This window comes from Rattus norvegicus, chromosome 13 (genome assembly GCF_021556685.1).
Source record: "Rattus norvegicus strain SHRSP/BbbUtx chromosome 13, alternate assembly SHRSP_T2T, whole genome shotgun sequence".
Lineage (NCBI taxonomy): Eukaryota > Metazoa > Chordata > Mammalia > Rodentia > Muridae > Rattus > Rattus norvegicus.
In genome coordinates this window covers 49,839,521-49,858,863 of record NC_141546.1, presented here as the reverse complement: position 1 = coordinate 49,858,863, position 19,343 = coordinate 49,839,521, and the positions used below count along the sequence as shown (strand labels likewise).

Genomic DNA, 19,343 nt, shown 5'->3' with positions numbered 1-19,343 from the left:
TTGTAGGCTCATAGCTCAGGATAAATAGGTCAGTACGGTGTCCGAGAGTCAAGTGATGCCTGTAGGAATAGATTGAGCTGATAGTGTGGAAGGCCTAAGTTGGGCTCAGAGGCTCGGCACAATGAGAGGTGAATCCACTTTGCCTTGGAGATCATGGGCAAAGTTCTGAGACAAAACTCACAGAGTGTTACTGATGGATAGCAAAACAAAAACGGGAGAAGGGACTCCTGCAGCGGGAGGCCTGTGAAAGGCCCAGTGTACAGAAGAACCTGCCTGCTTGGAGGATTGCCCTAGAGAGCTGTTGAACGTTCTCTGCCGTCTCCTGTGGATCCTCTGTCCTGCTCAGAAACTGCTACTGTGCTATCCTTTCAGTTCTGAGATCTTTAAGCCCTGGAAGGTATGCAGATCATGGGAAAGTGGAAACTGAGGCACTGCGGCTAGGCCAAGTCTCTTGGCAGCTCTAGCCTGAACAACTGCCCAATGAAACCAGCCTTCCTTCCTCCCTCAAGGACTCCCTGCCCCCTCAGACAGTGGACTCTTAGTGCCCAGGCCAGGAGGAGAAAGAAAACAGGAACCATCCAAAGAGGCCCCATTGTTCACCAGCAAATGACTCACATGGGGAATGCTCCCTCCCTGTGTGACAACCCTCTTCCCCAGCATGCTGTTCCCGGTGACTCACAGAGGCTAAAATCACAAACCCTGTCCACTGTCCGCACCTCCCTCCTGGGCTCTGAGTATGCATATGCATTACTCGGACATCAGCGTCTCCCCAGCTGTAGGTGGGAAAAAGACCAGACCGGTATAAGTTCCTCCATGCCGGACAGATACAAGGGTCTCAGTTCCCTCTGACACTCGGGGGGAAATGAGAAACACCATTCCATGTGCACAATGTGCTGGCTTTTTATTCCTGACGTGGTGTGGGCATAGGGGTCAGGCAGAGTACTGGCTTCTAGCTAGGTCAGCTCCTACTTTCCAGACAGGAGTCTGCATCGGGTGCCTGGCAAGACCTAGAGCTGGGATTCACAGGGCAAGGGCACAGGCAAGGAACAGAGCTTTGTCGAACACAGTTCCATCTATTTCCAACGCCCGGTGACTTTGGCCTTCCCACGAGTTTTGGAGCTGCAGGAGAAACACGAGCCCATCAGAGGGAGGCAATGGGGTAGCAGTTCTCAATGGGGCAGAGGGCAGGCGAGGAGAGACTAAGGGTTGAGATGAACATTCTGGAGCAGGGATAGCATATGACAACTGCGTTGGCCCCCTGTCCCACTCTACACTGGGTGCTGTGCCCAAGGCTGGAAGAAGGAAGCTGTGACAAAGGCAAGAAGAGCTGGGGTCAGAATCCTCACCACAGGACGGGGAAGGGGGGAGGCAGGATGCATCGTGCTAAGAGAAGGGCCATGGACACTTACACTTTCTGGTTGTCGTTGATCCTGTTTCGCAGAACGTTGATCTGGAAAAAAAAAGAGAAAAAAAAGCAGAGAAGATAAATGATAAGGTTGGGGCTCATTCGGTGAGGCCTGGGAGGAGAAAGGGGGTTCAGTGTAGAAGCAAGGGTACAAACGGGGAGGAGGGGAGAGCTAGAACACCGTTGGAGACCAGCGCATGAATTGAATGGTCTGGCAGGGGACAGGGAAAGAGGCCTGGGGGTCAGCAGTGGCATGGACTAAGTCAAACCAGGATCATGGTAGGACAGGCACGGTGGGCAGCTCACTTCATATTTCTGCTGCTTGAACTTTTCCTGCAGGTCGAACTTCTCGGCCTCTAGGTTGTGGATACTCTGCCATAGCTCCTTGGCCTTCTCTCTGCAGGAGCCACAATGGAGGTAGAGTGAGAAGCAATAAAGATAGGCCTGTACTGGCCTTGGTTGGCTTTCACCTTGGACCTAACTCAGCCTCCATGGGCCCCAGCCTGTCCTTGCACAATTAGGTCTGCAAAGGGTGCCTATGCTCCAGCCTATGCTATGGGCCTGGCCATTCTGGAATTCTGGCTCCTAGTACTGTGCTCAGTGTTCAGGGGCAGACACCAGGAGCTGCCAGCATAGAGTGCTGGGAGCTGAGGGGAAGCCCTCTTGGTACAGTAGAGCGTCTAGTTCAGCTTTCCCACATCCTGTGTGAATTTGATCAAGCAGGATCTCAGATGAGAAAGGGGCCTGCTCAGTTCTCTTTTTCCTGTCACCAAAACTCACACGGGGAAGCCCGGGCTGCTAAGGCCTAGTGCCAGCACTAGTACTGAGCCTTGGCAAATGTGTGAGTGAGTACCTCCCTCTGGTGGTTTCCAGTGAGAAGTACCTTCCACCTCACTTAGGAAGAGTGCCAGGGGCCACCCAACCAACTGTCCCCACCTCAGCTGGTCTTCATTCAGGTGGTCGATGGCCAGCACCTTCCTCCTCTCTGCCAGAATCTTCTTCTTCTTCTCTCGCTCTGTCTGTCTCTTCCCACTCTTCCGCTCTGTCTGAAGGGGGTGGTGAGCAGGGACACTTGGCTAGAGATGGCTCCTCCCTGTCCCCTGACCCTCCCAATACCCTGGGGAGCAGGGCCAGATCTGAAAAAGAACAACTGGGCTCCTCTCCTATTGCTCTAGCAACATGACATACCATTAGCTTCTGAAATCCCCCCGCCTACCAGAGAAAATGAGGCAGGGACAAGGAAGGGCCTAGGTGCCTGCCTTACTCTTCTAGACTCCCTCCTCCCACCATTCCTCCTCTGACAAGGTGTGCTCCCCTCCCAGGGAGCTCTAAAGCTACAGTGAGGAGGAAGAGGACTGGAGGTTTGGTACCCACCTGAGCCTGCTAAGCCAGGAAACCATGAAAGACCCAGAGAGAAAGACCAAGACCGCCACAGAGACACGGAGAGAAGCGGGGTAGGAGACAGGAAGACAGGAAGGAGAAGGTGACCCGATGCTCGGCAGAGGCTACCTGCTATGCCAAGCACAGGTCTGGGGCTTAGGGAGGGGGTAATTTTGATTGCATTTGCCTGGCACAGTCACTGGGTCACTGAGCACAGAGACATACAGCAGAGCTAGGGACTTAGGATATGTAAAACAAAATATTTTGATGCCTCCATGCATACGAAAAAAAATGAAAAAAAAATCAGGCCCGGCTGGGTATGGCAGCCTGTGCCTTTATGCCTTTATTCTAGCACTCAGGAGGCAAAGGTTAGTTGGATCTCTGTGAGTTTGAGGCCAGCTTCATCTACACAGTGAGTTCCAGGACAGCCAGGGCTACACAGTGAGCTCTGTCTCAAAATAAATAAATAAATAAATAAATAAATAAATAAATAAATAAATAAATAAATAAATAAATAAATAAAAATAGAAATAAAGAAGTCAGAGCTCAGCCTTGAAAGGGTGATATCTAGTAGGCATGAAGAACTGACTGGCCACAAGCAAGCCACCCAACAGCTGTGCACCACACACTTTTCGGGTTTTCCGTGTTAGCACATCTGTCTCTTGGAAGCTGCGGGACAGGCAATCGCAAGCCATGTGAAGAAGCAGAGGTTGCTGCAGGCCAGGCTGCTGAATGAGGCAGAATCAGGCCTCTAACCAGCACGCTGACACCAGGACCCAAGGTTCTCCCAGTCACCTTGGGGAGCCAGCATTGCGAGGCATATTAGCATTCTAACCTTCACCCACAGCAGAGCACTCCTAGGGAAGCCATGGTCAGGTGGATAGCCAGCTCAGGGGCTAGGCATGAGGAGACCTTAGACTTCCGCCACAGCGGTTGGGAATTTTTTCATGGGTCCAAGCAAAGGCGGCCTCGAGGATACACTGGGATGTCCTGGTGCCCAAGACCGCTTTCCACCTACCTTCTGGATGTACCCTCCAAAATGCATCATGTTGGACAGAGCCTTCTTCTTCCGGGCCTCATCTTCAGCCTTCCTCCTGTTCTCCTCCTCCTCACGCCGGGCCCTCTCTTCCTGTTGTCATGGAAATCGAATGAATAGATTAATGGCAAGTGTGGGAAAAACCCGACTGTGACTTGAAAGGGACATTCTATATTAATGAGATCAGCTCTCTTCCCTCTGGACGAGGAGCTCTCTGAGGTACCTTCCGGCACAAGATGGGCATACTGGAGCTTACTGAACGGAGAGATGAACTGTTGTATGAATGAGTGAATGAAGCCCTGATTCACGCCTGGAAAATCCCACCATGCCCCCAGGCTGAGAGGCCCTCAGTCTCCATGTGGTCTGCACAAGGGAAGGGATGAGGGCTAGAGGGTCTTAAAATCATGAACCTGAGGCCCTGGCCTGTCTGTCCTGTTTGTTGATATGCTGTCGGCACTGGGTCAATGACCTGGATTTATGTGATGTGATAAATGCTGCCTCTTGAACCGATGTCTATGCATCGAGAGGGGACTGAGGCTCAGAGGCCAGGCTAGGGTCACTCACAGCCAGGCGGTTCTGCCTTTCCTTCTCTCGTTCATTGCGAATACGCTGCTGTTCAGCCCGCTCTGCCCGACGCTTTTCCTAGGGAAAGAGGTAGAAACTCCTGTGTGTGCCCTTGAGGGCTGGCAGCTCTGGTACAGGAAGGGAGAGGTGGCCCCTCTTCCGAGTGCTTGTGCTCAGCCTGTTCCATGGATGCAGATGGAGGTGGCCCGTCACACCTTCTAGAAGAGTGTCCTGTCTGGGTAAGGACAGCCTCCTGAAAGCCCACTAGAGGCTGTCTCAATGCTGTGGGGAATGATAACTTGTTTCTCTTGTCTCCTTTAAAAGCTGTATCCATATTCCGGTCCCGGCCCCAGCCCCGGCCCTGGCCCCGGCCCTGGCCCCAGCCCCGGCCCCGGCCCCGGCCCCTGCCCTGGCCCCAGCCCCGGCCCCGGCCCCGGCCCCCGCCCCGGCCCCCGCCCCAGCCCCGGCCCCAGCCCCAGCCCCAGCCCCGGCCCCGGCCCCAGCCCCCGCCCCGGCCCCGGCCCCAGCCCCTGCCCCGGCCCCAGCCCCGGCCCCGGCCCCGGCCCCAGCCCCTGCCCTGGCCCCAGCCCCTGCCCTGGCCCCGGCCCCGGCCCCGGCCCTGGCCCCCGCCCCGGCCCCCGCCCCAGCCCCAGCCCCAGCCCCAGCCCCAGCTCCGGCCCCGGCCCCAGCCCCCGCCCCGGCCCGGGCCCCAGCCCCTGCCCGGGCCCGGGACCCACCTCTGGCCCCGGAACCCAGCCCCAGCCCCAGCTCCGGCCCCGGCCCGGACAGCTTCTCTGTGCTCTAAGACGTATGGCTGGCATGCCCATTTGAGGAAAGTAGGTGGTTAGAGGTACAGACTAACAAGGAAGCAGATAATCTCCTCTCTCAGAATGGAATTCTGGGTGTCGTCTAGGTTTCCAGAAACCGATCCCATGCTCCCCATCTAGTGAAGCACCTATGACTGATGGGTCAGGGACAGGGAGAGCACAGACATTTGCCTGGTCTGTAGTCCACAGCCAGTGGTGCCTGGTTAGGCCCAGCCAGAACCAGAACTTATCAGATCCAGTTCCTGTTGGCAAGGAGCATCCACACTGAGAGGCAGGTGGCAGGGGCCCAACAGAGAAGTACCCAACAGGTTGGCAGCTTGAGGCAGGCTGCAGGGGAAGAACAGGGCGAACTGTGGAAGATTGGCACGTACGATCCTGTCTTTGAGAGAAATGAGCTCCTCTTCCTCCTTCTTCCTGTTCTCGAAGTGAGCCTCGATCAGAGTCTGCAGCTCGTTCAGGTCCTTCTCCATGCGCTTCCTGTGGATGTCCTGTGGGGAGGGTCTGCCTGAGAGCCTGCCACGCCCATGAAATGGGCGGGCTCAGTGCAAAAGGTAGTGCCTTGGTTTGGCGCCTGAACCTGAACCTAAACCATCCTGCCAACGGCCAATCAGGAGCTCTGTCGCTCTTAGGAGAGCTCTTGTTATCACCCCCGCCTGCCTCGCTCCCCCACAGAGCCACCACTCACATCAAAGTCCACTCTCTCTCCGTCAGGGATCTTGGGTGGCACCAAGTTGGGCATGAAGAGCCTGCTGCAGAGAGGAATGGAGAGTCAGGGGTCACCAAAGCCACTGGGGATGCGTTCCTGGAGCCTCTGGGGCCTTTGTCCGGCAGGAATGTTCACCTCTGTCATAATGTCCACACCAGTGTCTACCTCACTTGCTCAGACAGCAACCAAGGTAATTTCATTTTGTCCTCTCACTAAATCCCTGGAGGGGACAGTGCTGACCTCCACTAGGAAAACCAAGGCTTAAAACTACACAGTTAGGAAGCAGAAGTACTAAGCTAAGATGGTGTCCCTAGTGGCGCTCTGATCCTTGATTTCCTCATATTTTCATGGGCCTTCAGCTAAAAGGAGATGCTCCAGGATACACAGAGCACCCAGGGACTAACAGGGATATGATTGGTAGGAGCCACTAAAGGCCACGAGGGCACTATGGCGCCATCTGCTGGCAGGATAAACATTGCCAAAGGAAGTGCTCCCTATCTCGATGGCCCTACTCACAGCCACCAGATGTGGTTCCAGGTATGGGCTGAAGCTGCCCTGCTCTGCCCTTTTGCAGCTCCCTGGAGCTGTCATCCCTGGGACATGGCACAGTATCACTGCTTGGTTCCACAACGTTTATGTCACTTCTCCCCTAGGTACCAACCCAGCAAAGAGAGAAGTCGTCCTGTGGCCATGACTAGCCCTTCCCCACTCTGTAGATGACTGTACCTCCCTCCATGTTAGTGTAAATAAAAGGTAGTGAGGTCAAGGCAAAGTTCAGCTCCCATTCCTCCCGTCAGCCAGAGGTTCTTGTGCAGTGCACAACCTGTTCAGCTCTCTGTGGAAGTCTGTGCTAACCACAGCACCTGCGCGTGTGCGAATGCACTCCTATCCCTTCCTGGTCACCCTCCCTCACTGGCCTCACTGGGCATAGATAAGGCATCCTGCTCACCTGGGCTTGGGTTTGGAGTCCTCTACTGGACCATCTGGAGGAGAGAGAAGGGTGTATGGGGTCAGAAAACCTGAATATTGCCAGCTCCACCCTGAGCTGGACACCTGTGGGCCTCTGTCTCCCTATCTGCACAGGAGGCCTCTCCTGTAAGTCTAGACTTCCATAATCACCAACAGGCATGAAGGTGACCTGGAGGTAAGGTCACAGAGAATGGCTGGCTGTGTTTACAGGCCCAGGATACTTGCCTGTTCAGGGTTAGGAAGATTACTTCTCAGACATTGCAGTAATGCACAGTCCTGTGGGAAGGCCCCAGGGGCCCTGACCCTAGAATTCCTCTCAGGCCTAATGTTTTGAACCTTGGACTTGCTGATGGCCACAGGGCCAGAAGAGTTAGTGGTCATGATTCCAAGGCTGCCCTCCTGCCCTAGGTATGTGTGACTGGAGACAGCTGACAGAGACTATAGCCTGACCAGGACCATGATGCCACAGCATGGACCATGATGTCTTGGAAGTCGTTCCTCCAAACATCAGACCTCACTGGCATAGCCTGGGTACCAGGAGCGTCAGGTGCGAATGTTACTTCTAAGAGCACTACCCTGCACACGCCAGGGACTAGACACTGGTTCCCTCTCCTGTTGGACACTAAGGCCATTTCTCTGAGATGAAGAAGACAAGGGTTTAGAGTTCCCCAAGCCCTGCACGTACCCCCAAGTTCTGCCTTCCAACCCTTACCTGTATAACTTCTGGTTATACCGGAATCCCTGGGTGGTTTTACCCAAGTCTACTCTGAGGGGTTCTCTCGTGCTGATGCCCAGCATCACTTACCTTCAGCATCTCTGGCTTCTTCATCAGGACCAACCTCTAAACAAAACATGAGCAATCAACAGAGGTCCCGTTCCAGCTCAATTTTCCCCTCAAGAGTGATGGATGTTTCCCATGGTCAGGCAGGCTACCCTGCTGATTTGTATGGTCAACCACCAAAGAAGCTCTGGATTGACAAATTTCAGCCAGACAACAGGCTGCTGCCTCCCAGCCCAGACAGGGATCTCAGGCACACAAGCTAGCAAGCACCTGCTGGACGACTTCTTAAAACACCGGCCCTCCCGGCCCCTCAGCCCCTCACCCTGGGTTGTACCTTCTGCCTTGTCCTCCTCTGCCTCTGCCTCACCCTCGGGATCAGGCTCGGCCTCACCATCCTCCTCCTCCACTGCCTCCTCTTGCTCTGGAGAGGTGAAACAGACACCAAGATCAACCAGGCCCCTCTCTCAACGTGCAGACAGCAACCCCAGAACAGAGATCACACCAGGCACGGTAGAACAGAGCCAGTGACATCTGGGTTCACAACATACGGGAGCCACGGACCCAAAGGACAGAAGGAATGCTGCTTGGCTCCTGGTTCAAACTGGATCGCAAAGCCACACCCAGCCCAGGACTATTTCTGCAAAGATCCATATGGCCTCACCCACTCATCTGCACTCTCACCCACGTCTCAACCCCACTCGTAGGTCAGTGCCCCCAGGGACTATGGGCCTGCATGCCCACAGTATTCGCGGTCTGCTCCTTTGCAGGAAAAGTGAAACCCAACAGAAGGGTCCCAGCTGACTGGTAAGTGTCCCAAATTTGCCTCCCTGGGAGTTTGGAAATTTGAGTTCAGTCTTCCCTAGTGTAGATATATAGATAGATATAGATATAGATATAGATATAGATATATAGATTATAGATATAGAGATAGAGATAGAAAGGTAGAGAGATAGAGTTACAGATAGATATATAGGTATATAGGTATATAGATATATAGATAAATAGACATGTAGATATATAGATAAATAGATAGATAATAGACATATAGATATATAGATAAATAAATATATAGATATATAGATATATAGACATATAGACATATAGATATATAGGTAAATAGATAAATAGATAAATAGACATATAGACATATAGACATATAGACATATAGATATATAGATATATGTGTGCTAACTGGAAACTGCTGGCCAAGCCAGATATTGGGGGTGGGAGCAGGTGATAGGGTGGGCAGTAGTGGAGGACATCAAGACTCGCTGGGGACTAACTGAGGTGAGAGTCTGTCCAGCCTCTTTCTGCCCAATCTAGAACTGGCTTCCCCCACAACCTTCCTGGTGATAGGATTCCATCGTCTTCCCTAACTGCTCACTCCAGGGGCTCCTCCACTCAGTGCTGGCACCGCAGGACAGGTCCTGACTAAACTGGGGTGCTAGGGCAGGTCTGTTGTTTATCCGATGACTCTACAAGTCCTTCCTCCAGACCTAACAGAAACCAAAGCTGTGAGGATGTGCGGGCGGATGAAATGCCCAATGGTTAGAGAGACGTGCTACCCAGGAGGTTGCCAGGAGTTTCTATTTTCATCCTTTGCTTGACAGGATGTGGATGGACCCCCGCCTCTCCCAACATTCAGAAAGGACAGACAGATTAGGGAGACAGGATGCCGCCCAGACCGTGGCTCGGCTTGGCGGAAGTGCTTGTAACATTCAGTGATGGATGGACTGACAAGTGGTGGCCCCTTGGCAGAGGGAGAGAAAAGCACCACAGGGCAGAAGGACCCATCAGAGGAAAGAGGACCTCCACCCACTCTGCCTCATCTTCTCTTCCCTCCTTTCCTAGGACTGGGTCCCCACTATGTCTGGGGTGCCTCTTCCTTCAACCCTGCAGGAGGTTTGTCAGGTAGCATGAGAGTAGAGGAAGATGGCCAGTCATGGGGTCCACCCTGAGCCACCACGCTAGCCCTTCTCCCATTCACCCTGGGTTTCATCTCTGTTTCCGTGCCATGTGCCCCATGGTCATTTAGAAGCCAACGAGCAGATCACAGTTAGGGCCTCCCTGGACATCACTGTGGGAAAGCCAGTCCTAAAATTCAGCCCCATTCTGTCTCCCCTGCCCTCCTGTTATCCCAAGAAGCGAGGCCAGCCTTTCCCCTGCTCGAGCAGAACACATCTGAAGGCTGATATCACTGTCCTTTCTGCTCTGGCAATTTCCAGCCTTCTGATACTCTTCATTGACTTTGTCCCCAGAGCCCTACCCCTTGCCTTAGGCAAAACAAGGAAGGCCCTCACCGGACTCAACCGTGCACAATGGAACAGTTGGGGTTTACTCCTGCCGTAGGTAGGGATCCTTCTGTGACCATGGGTGGAGCAGGTGGGAAGACAAGATAGCCCAGATCCTTCCCACTTCCCCCCCCCAGAAGCAAAAGAGGGAATGGGTGAGGGGTCCTAGGGTCCTGACCCCTCTGAAGTTTGTTGGTCTCCCTAGCCCAAGCCCAGAGCCCAGGAGGAGCAGGAAAGCAGGGACAGAAACAACAGGGAAAGCTATACTACCGTCTTCCTCTTCTTCGCTCCAGTCTTCCTCTTCCGGGTGCAGGAGGTGGCGGCCGCAAAGGGAGCAAGCGGAACAGGTTAGTGTGCAGCAGAAAGCCTGGTGGCAGCGCAGGCCACAGCCAGCTCAGAGTTAGGCCTGAACTCCGACTCACACCCAAGTCAACACTCAAGCAATATGGTAGGCTCACTCCTTGAGGCATCCCCGAGCCTCGGGTAAGTGGACAGGACAATCGCCTGCCAACCACTACTGAGAATGGAACCGTTTAGCATGCCTGGCACTCGCAAACATTGAGAAAACACTAACTAGCCCTGGCCAGCTACAGGCCCTGGCTTCTCTCTCACTAAGATGGTGGACCTCTGTAGCAGAGAATAGGCAAAAATTTCACTCCTCCTCCACGTTCTCCCACATTCCTGCCCGGAATGAGTAGGAACCGATTCCCAGAATCATGTGTAGGAAAGTCCCACTGGGAGCCATACTGAGGGAGCTGGCATAACAGCTGGAAGGCCTGGTCTCATAATCTGAGGAAACTGACCACTGCCCCATTGTTCTTGATGCAAATCTCTGGTTAAAGAATTGCTTCCCAGCAATGGGAAAAAGTCTCTTAGGACTACCTGTCCTAAGGTCCTTGCAGATGCTGTAAGAGCTCCGATGAGAAGTTCTTTAGCTCCCAGACAGATCCTACTGTGTGTTATATCCAGGATGGAGGTCACAAATCTGGCGCAAGTCTGTTTCCCAAACCCTGCCACCTAGAACCTCTTGTGATTTGCTGGAAAATCCTCCAAGACCAAAGAATCCCCAGCAGATGGGGTTTCCTTCTACAGAGGAGGTTAGAGGCAGCTGAGCTCTTGATTCAAGTGCATTTTTGAAGCTGGACATGGTGGCTCACCGCGCATGCCTGAGTACTGAACCTGAGGCAGGAGGATTGCCACAGCTTGAGACCATCCTGCACTACTAAAAATAAAACAATAAAAATAAAAATAAATATTAAAAAAAGAAAGAAAGAAAAAGCCATGGTCTGGAGATTTAGATCAGTGGTGGAATGCTAGGTGGACCAGGGTGAGTGATCTTTCTAATGGCACCTGAAAACCAGAAATGGCATTTGTGGGCATTTTTTGCTCCTGGCTCTTATTTGGCCACATGACTCAGAACAGGCTTAAAGAAGCAAGACACTCCCCGTTTTAACCAGAGAGCCTGGAAAGCAGGGAGGTACAGCTCCTGGACCTTCAAAGACCACTTCCCTGTGTCCATACATGATATGCCTTTGCCAGACCACTGCAAGCCAGGCTGCAACCTGCCTGTGCTGGAGAAGCCAGGAGCCACAGGGTCATTATGGCCTGGAAGGACAGAGAGAGAGAGAGAGAGAGAGAGAGAGAGAGAGAGAGAGAGAGAGAGAGAAGAGCCCAAGCTAAGGACAGTGGCATGTCATTGTATCCTAGAGGAGGAGACAGCAAGATAGAACTTTGCTAGGTTACAATAATACTTTATGCCCACAGAAAAGATCCTAGGTAACACAGCACTTTCAGATTCATAACCACATTCTGAAAAAGTAATAAACAGGATGTTCTTGGGTTCGTTCATGGCATTATGGTTATATTTGTTTGTTTAATGGTACTTATCTTTTTAAAATATATATATTTAATGTTTTGCCTATATGTATGTTTGTGCCCTACTTGTGTGCACGGTACCCATGCAGGTCAAAAGAGGGTGTCAGCTCCCCTGAAATAGGAGTCATATACAGTGGTGAAAAACCATGGGGTACCAGGAATTGAGCCTGGGTCTTCTAGAAAAGCAGTCAGTGCTCTGAAATGCTGAGCCATCTCTCCAGGCCTCATATCTTGAAATCTGTGCTGAAATAGTCAAGCATGTATCTGAGGACGGATTGGGGTGTCCCTTCAGAACAGCTAGGAGCACCTGAAAATAAGATTGCTGTGTTTACAATGGTGGAGGCTGGGTGATGAGAATGTGAAAGTCATTATACTTTTCTTGTTTACATGCATTTCAAAGTTTGAGGTGTGTGTGTGTGCATGTGTGTGTGTATGTGTGTGTGCATGTGTGTATGTGTGTATGTATGTGTATGCATGTATGGATGTGTGTGTGCATGTGTGTATGTGTATGCATGTGTGTATGTGTGTATGTATGTGTGTATATGTGTGTGCATGTATGTATGTGCATGCATGTGTGTATGTATGTGTATGTACGTGTATATGCTTTACACACATATACAGAAGTGATTATTTATAATATCTCTGATCATCTAGGAGTTCAGAACAAAGATAAACTGTTTTCCCAGAAACACTGGCCTCCTGAAACTCCTCTCTGACTCCCCACCTGTCCTAGGAACATACCTTCCACAGCTTCTGCTCATAAGAGAAGGCCAGGGCAAAAGAAAAGAGAGACGGAGTAGGTCAGTTTCCAGTTTCCAGCCATACTGTCCTGCATCTGGTTGTGCATCCCTGTGAGTGCTTACCTTCCTGTTCCCTGAATATGAAAGAAGATGCTGTCAGTACATGCTACACACATACACACATACACACACACGTGCAAACACTCATGCACACACTCGTGCGCACACACCTCCACACAATGACCTGTCCCTAAAGCCAGCCACCCCCCTTTTCTTCTTCAAATGGCACTCTAACTTCTGACCTGCCCTGCAAAGTCAGCCTTCTCACCCTTCTCAGCCAGCGCTATCTTCACTGTCCCTAGCAAATCTCTATGCCAATAATCTTGGCCTCCAGCATTCTTGCCAGTTCTTCCTTTCACCCCACCTCTAAGGTTCTCCCAGGCAGTTCTCCTTTCTAGGAAGCCCTTCTCTCCCAAGTCTCTAAATGCTGCCAGGTGAGGTCTACCTTCTCCACACTTCTGCCTCCACCCATCCTAGTGCCTGTCCTCCCTCTTCCCAAGTTCCTGCGTCACATCTGCATGTAACACACCTTTGCTAAGCTCCTACCCCAGGGAAAGGAGGCTCTGTGGAGGGCAGTGCGACCTCTCTGATGACAACTCTCTATGGAATACTTGTTGGGTTGCCTAACTGTCACCTCTGGCTTCTCCAGGACAGGCCTGTAGACAGGCACTGTGAAGTGACTTGGGACCCCAGGAGACAGGATCCCCTGGGGCAGCATGGGAAATAGCAGTATTTCTGTGGCCTCGGGGGAGCTGTTGAACTGTTCGAAGTTTCAACAGCCCCAGCGTCTCAGCTTCCCTCTGGCAGCCAGTGCATCAGCAAGTAAGACCCTGTTGGCCCTGGAGCTGAGTCCTATATTCCCAAAGTCCCCGACCTGAGGTCTGCCTGGGATCTGTTAATCAGGGTTACAGAAATAGGAAGGAAGGGAAGAAATCCCAACTCAAGATCCTGGAAGCAGGCAGAGCCACTCCTACGAGGTTGCGGCATGGCTCCCTGACCCCGTGTGAGTAGGATGTTCCAGATACTTACTCCTCGTACTCCACCACCTCTTCCTCGGCGTCAGACATGTTCTCCGTTCTCCCTCCAGAAAGAGAAAATCATCACTGCGGGTGAGAAGAGAGGGCTGCCTCCCACCGGAGCCCTCTGCACCCAGCTAGAATTCAGAGGCCTGGGGGTGAATCCCCTGTGTGGTCCACAGTGAAATGCTCGTTTCCTCCTCCGCAAGGAAGCAACCTCAACGCCTGCATCACACCGAGATGGCCAACTGGTGTTCCCCGTTCCCTGCCCCTGAGCGGGCATGCCACCCTAGACTTCGTTCGTATTTGTATTCCTCAAAGAAAGGTTAACCCTGCTTCTCCACTTTTCAGGGGAGCAGAGAGTTCTAGTGAACAGCGCCCCCTTTCTTTTCTCACTGGATATTTTCATCCTGCCACTGAGCTCCCCTGAGGAACCGGTGGCAAGAACTGGGGCCCTCCCCAGCGTGGAACTCAACCACTAGAAGAGATAAACGACTATTACATTCTCAAGCAGTCGCTTGAGAGAAGCCAACTGTAACAGCCACACGCTGTATGACTGCGGCTGTGCGGTCCCACTGATAACTTTCTTGAAATGGCGAGATTATGAATACGGAGAACAAGTCATCGGGACTCGTGCAGAGGGCACCACAAGGGAAGTGGAAATGGTAGTAAAAATGTTCACGAGGGATCCGTATTGGGTTTTTAAAAATGTATTTGTGGGGCTGGGGATTTAGCTCAGTGGTAGAGCGCTTGCCTAGGAAGCGCAAGGCCCTGGGTTCGGTCCCCAGCTCCGAAAAAAAGAACCAAAAAAAAAAAAATGTATTTGTGTGTGTGTGTGTGTGTGTGTGTGTGTGTGTGTGTGTGTGTGTGTGTGCGCGCGCGCACAGACATACATGAATGTCACAATACATGCGTGGAGGTCAGAGGACAACGGATTTTTGTCTTCTACCTTGTAGGTCCCAGGGATCGAACTCGGGTTATCAGGCTTGGCGGCAAGCGCTCTCACCACTGAGCCATCTGACAGGTTTCCTTGTGTGTCTTCTAGGGATGACCACATGATCCTACCCAAATTAAAACTGTATCGAATTCAACCCAAACACCACACAAGTGAGGCAGGGGTGTACAGTCTGAGAGTGCGCATAGACTGAAACGGTGTCTATACACTGTGCGCATCACATTATATAATTTCGATGTTACATTATATAATTTTGATGTTACATTATATAATTTTGTAAAATTATTGTCTGGAGAACGCAGACAACAGGACACAAGAAAAATTTTTTCTGTAGTTTTTCCTTTTTTAGATTGTTAAAATGTTTCCTTAACATGTGTCTGTGTGTGAGTGTGTGCACATATGAGCTCAGGTGTCTACAGCATTCAGAAGAGGAATTCAGAGCCCCTGAAGCTGGAGTTACAGGGGACTGTGAGCTACCTGACATGGGCGCTAGGACCCCACTTTGGATCCTTAAGTATGCGCTCTTCGTTGCTGAGCCATCTCTCCAGCCTTTTGTATTAGAACTGCATATTAATCCACATAATCTCAATCAAGATTCCAGCTTTAAAGTTTCCCTGGGAATCTGGTGGAGATAGTCCTTTAACTGTGCCAGGAACAGCAGTGGCTTCTGGCTCTCCTCTGGAAGTCGCTGAGGTGCTGGTGTGTTTGTAGCGCAGTTGAACCTCATTTCGGTTCTCTCTAAATGATGGAATACAGACATCCCCACTTAGGGACCCTATGGGGAGCCAGCAGATATTAATGACTGACCGCCTAGACATGGCCAGGTGTAGTTGTTGGCTGTTAGTCTAGGCTCCGCCCACAGTTGCCTGGCAACAGCAAAATGTGCCTGACTCACTATAAAAGGAGCTGCTCACCACCCGCTCTTGCTCCTCTTGCTCTCTGGTCCTTGCTCCCTTACCCTCTTCCCCCTGTCTTGCGCTCTCTCTCTCTCTCTCTCTCTCTCTCTCTCTCTCTCTCTCTCTCTCTCTCTCTTTCTCTCTCTCTCTCTCTCTGTGCCTTTCAACTCCCCTCCCCATGCCCTGAATGAACTCTATTCTATACTACAGAATGGTACTATAGAATGGTGGCTGGTACCTCAGAAGGGAAAGGGATGGGCCGGCAGAGGTACCCCTTCCCCCACACCTTACCACACCACCACCAAACATATTCCTTCTCCCTTTATTTTTATAAGACACAACAGTAGTTATACAAATTCTGTAGTCACAGGAAGCCACAGAGAGAGGTGGAAATAGTAAGGTCTCGGTGTGAGATTCATCTGCCTTTGAATGCTGCCTCCTTGGTGTCATTGAGTGTGACCTTGGAAAGGTCATTTATGTCTCCTCCCCTGCAGTGTATGCTACAGAATGTCAAGATTGGAGGTGGTGCAGTAGGCTGGTCTAGGGTCCAAACTCAACCCATATTATTATAACCCAAGTCCTGAAGTCATATCAGTGCCTAGCCCAAAGACACTAGCACATTGACTGAGATGTGGATAACGCCTCTTGTCCATTGCAATACAGCCCTCCTAACAAAAGAAGCGTAAGGGAGAAGTACAAGCCTGTGATGTGACAGGCTCAAGGGCGGTAGAAACAAACTGACTGGCAGGACCACCCTTGTGTCTTTCTCTTGTGCCCTGCTTCTTGCTTACACCCCTGTAGTCTGACCCACGTTTCCAGTACAGAAGGGTGGGACACGGATGGTCCTGTTCTTGCCTTCTCCAGATTTCCATGTATATCCCAATGCAGAGAAGAGGGCTGAGACCCCAGGTGCACATCTATTGACATCCGTGAAATGCAGCGCACTCTGTATTAAACTGATGGTCAGAAGGCCGCCCTCGACAGTGAGAGGTTTCCAGGAAGCTGGGACTTCCCAGAGGCTCTAGAGACTGCCTCAGACTCAGAACCCACCATGGCTTGGCATCGGTCCAGGCCTGCTTGCTGGAGTCAAGCAAAGCAAGTCCCCACTCTGCTCCCTCCGCTGGACTAAGACTTGGACTGTGGGGAGGAGCCCTGCTCAAGTGGAACTCTGGTCAGCAGCCCTGTGCAACATGTCACCCTGACCCCCACCCCACCCCCATATTAAGATAGTAGAGATGGGATGCCAAGTGTGTATGGTGTCTTAACAGGGGGTGGAGCTGTATCTACTGAGAAGATTTGAACACCAGATGACCTCCACCTAGACCACAGGGTGAGCATGGCCATTCCTCCTGAGCCCAGGAGTTTGGTAGTAGACTCATCTTGTGTAAACCCCAGGGGAGCTATCAGAACCTGTGAGGAGGAGCCCATTGCCTGGGATGGGGATGAGGGGAACATTCTGGAAGGGGGAGGTATGTGGCTGCCCCAGGGCTTCTCTCCTGCCCTCCCACCAGCTTAGAGCCACTGGGCAGCTTGCTGAGATTAGAGGAAGCAGGAGCAACTTGGTTCCTGATCCCAGGAACACCATCCAGCTCCCAAAAAAGCACCCAGAGCACAGACTGCAGTGTCTAAGAAGTGCGCCCACAGGGGACCACACCCAAGCCAGGTGGACTCAGGCTGAGGCTGAGGTCTACCAAGCGGGTGAGATGGGGAAGATGGAGAGGTGAACAGAGCATGTCCCAAGGGCCCTAGTTCCACCAGCTTCTTAACATCTGACTTACCCTCACCACAAGCCACAGGGTCACCTTTCATGGGCAATAAACAACAGAAGCCAAAAGAAGACTCTTTGAGGATCAAAAGGTCTAGGTTTTAAGCCCAGCTTTTACTGTGTGGCCTTAGGCTGGTCACTTAAGCTCTCTGAAGCTTTAATCATTTTACCTATAAAAGAGCTTAGCTTCAGACTCCGGCCTTGCCATGGCTGAGGACCACAGGCTCTGTCCTTCAGCCTTGGACACAGCCTTAAGCTGGGATGCTCCTAAAACTCCAGCTGTTAGCCCGCTGAGGACTCAGCAGTGGGCAGAAGGGAGGGGCAAAGGTAACTTGATCCCCTCAGATTCCTATGCCCTGAGAGAAGGACTTGTCCTGTGAGAAGAGGGTCAGAGGAGGAATCCTGGAGGTCAGGTGGCTTCCCAGCTGGACTCCCTTTGGAATGTGCTGGAAAATTTCTTACCCTTGAAACAATTACCTCTGGAACAATCCTTCACTAGGCCCCGAAGTCAGAAAAGCTGCCTACAATCCGAAGGCACCAGACAAGAGCAATCCCTAAGGGAAGGTTGGGGTGAAGCAAGGGTAACACTGGAAGGGACATAGTGGGTCCCAGGGAAACCCTTCCGATGTTGACAGGCTTAGCCAGACTCTCCTGGGAAGGGATCTGGATTCCTCTGTACCCCCCCAGGGATAGTCACCCTTGATCTCCTCCAGGAGTGGAATCCCACCTGGCCACAGATGCCCAGTGGAGACAGTACATGTGTGTGGAGTAGCCCCACCAGGCCCGCCTGCCTCTGTACATGTCACCTTTCTCAGTGCTTCTAGGACAGCATCTTTGTTTCTGGACATGAGAGCTGGATCATTACGGCCAATATAACTGTGGTCTTATCCTACTCTCTGGCCTCTAAGAAAGGTTTGGCTAATCCTTAACCTAAATCTGGGAATCCCCATTGGTTAGGATTCTGTTGTATTTAATGGCCCAACAATGATCTAGACCACTCTACTCATAAATAAAATAATAAAAAGGTCTTGGGAGGGAAGCAATCCACTCAAGACTTTAAAACCACAAAGTATCTTCAGTGGCAGATCGGGACCTCCAACTCCCTCCCCATCAAGAATGCAAGCTCTCTCCACTCTGTGGCACTCACGTTAGAGTCCACTCAGTGAGGAAGTGTTCTCCCCTCTAGAAAGGGCCCTGGATTTCCTGGTACCCAACCACTCAGGGTAGACACAAGCACACGGCTAGGGAAAGGTGTCAGGGCCAAATCTCTCGTTCTCCCGCCGACTTCTGTCCCTTCCTAGAGCCTCCCCTTGTCTTACCTCTGAACAGGGACCTGCACTCAGGACTTGAGGTGTCTGCTCAGCCTCAGCAGGGACTGGCTGAGGGCAGGGCATGGGGAGAGCTTTAAGCAAGCATGTGGGCTGGGGCCTTGTGAGCCAAGCCCCACGGTGGGAGGAATGTGCAGCAGGAGATGGGGGGGGGGGGGGGACAACACAATGGGGGGGGTGTTGGCTACTATTTTGACAGGTGCCCGGCACAGGGCTAAAGGAACAAGTACCCCACGCCATATAAGCTCATGTGGTCCTCCAGCTGCTCAGATAAAGCTATTTAAAACCAGAGCAGATATGCAGGGAACAGGCTTGTAACATAAACCAGCTGTCCCTCTTGAGAATCCCGATAAAGCAGACGCCAGAAGCCCAGGTCCAGAAGAGCAGGCTGGGAGCAGAGCTGAGGGCAGAAGTAGTCAACGTCAGAGACACTTCACGAGCCTCTGAGCCAGGTCCTGGGGAGGAGAGGGCTAGAACTCCGTTGGAAATGAAGTCGGGGGTTAAAAATGTTGTCTGGGCTGTTGGCTGCTTCTTATGGGCTAAGCGGCCTCTGGCAGATGGCTCTGCAGGCCTTGGTGAGTCCTCTCCATGAGCCCCAAGGCCACACACCATGTTGTCCTCACAGAAGTAGCCTCCAAGGCTGGAGTTGGTTACCCAAGAATGGCCACTCTCCTTGCTCTGTCAGTAAGAGTGTGGTGGAGAGGACTACTGGAATTTCCCCCAGGGTTGGAGACGTCATGGTGAGCTGT

At 52.0% G+C, this 19,343-nt stretch overlaps 1 protein-coding gene across 4 annotated transcripts; it reads right to left on the bottom strand.

The window, feature by feature from the left end:
- Positions 1 to 875: 875 nt before the first annotated feature.
- Positions 876 to 18,699, bottom strand: Tnnt2 (troponin T2, cardiac type). 4 transcript variants are annotated; one of them, XM_087580053.1, is made up of 17 exons: positions 18,600 to 18,699; positions 18,400 to 18,408; positions 13,664 to 13,715; positions 12,698 to 12,708; positions 12,576 to 12,587; positions 10,230 to 10,259; positions 8,003 to 8,089; positions 7,693 to 7,728; positions 6,868 to 6,901; positions 5,898 to 5,961; positions 5,584 to 5,700; positions 4,386 to 4,463; positions 3,804 to 3,914; positions 2,342 to 2,451; positions 1,712 to 1,802; positions 1,410 to 1,450; positions 876 to 1,119 (listed from the first exon to the last, which is right to left on the bottom strand). In XM_087580053.1, exons 1-17 carry the CDS (start codon positions 18,658 to 18,660, stop codon positions 1,074 to 1,076), a joined length of 990 nt encoding a protein of 329 aa, XP_087436179.1. In that variant the 5' UTR covers positions 18,661 to 18,699; the 3' UTR covers positions 876 to 1,073.
- Positions 18,700 to 19,343: the final 644 nt, after the last annotated feature.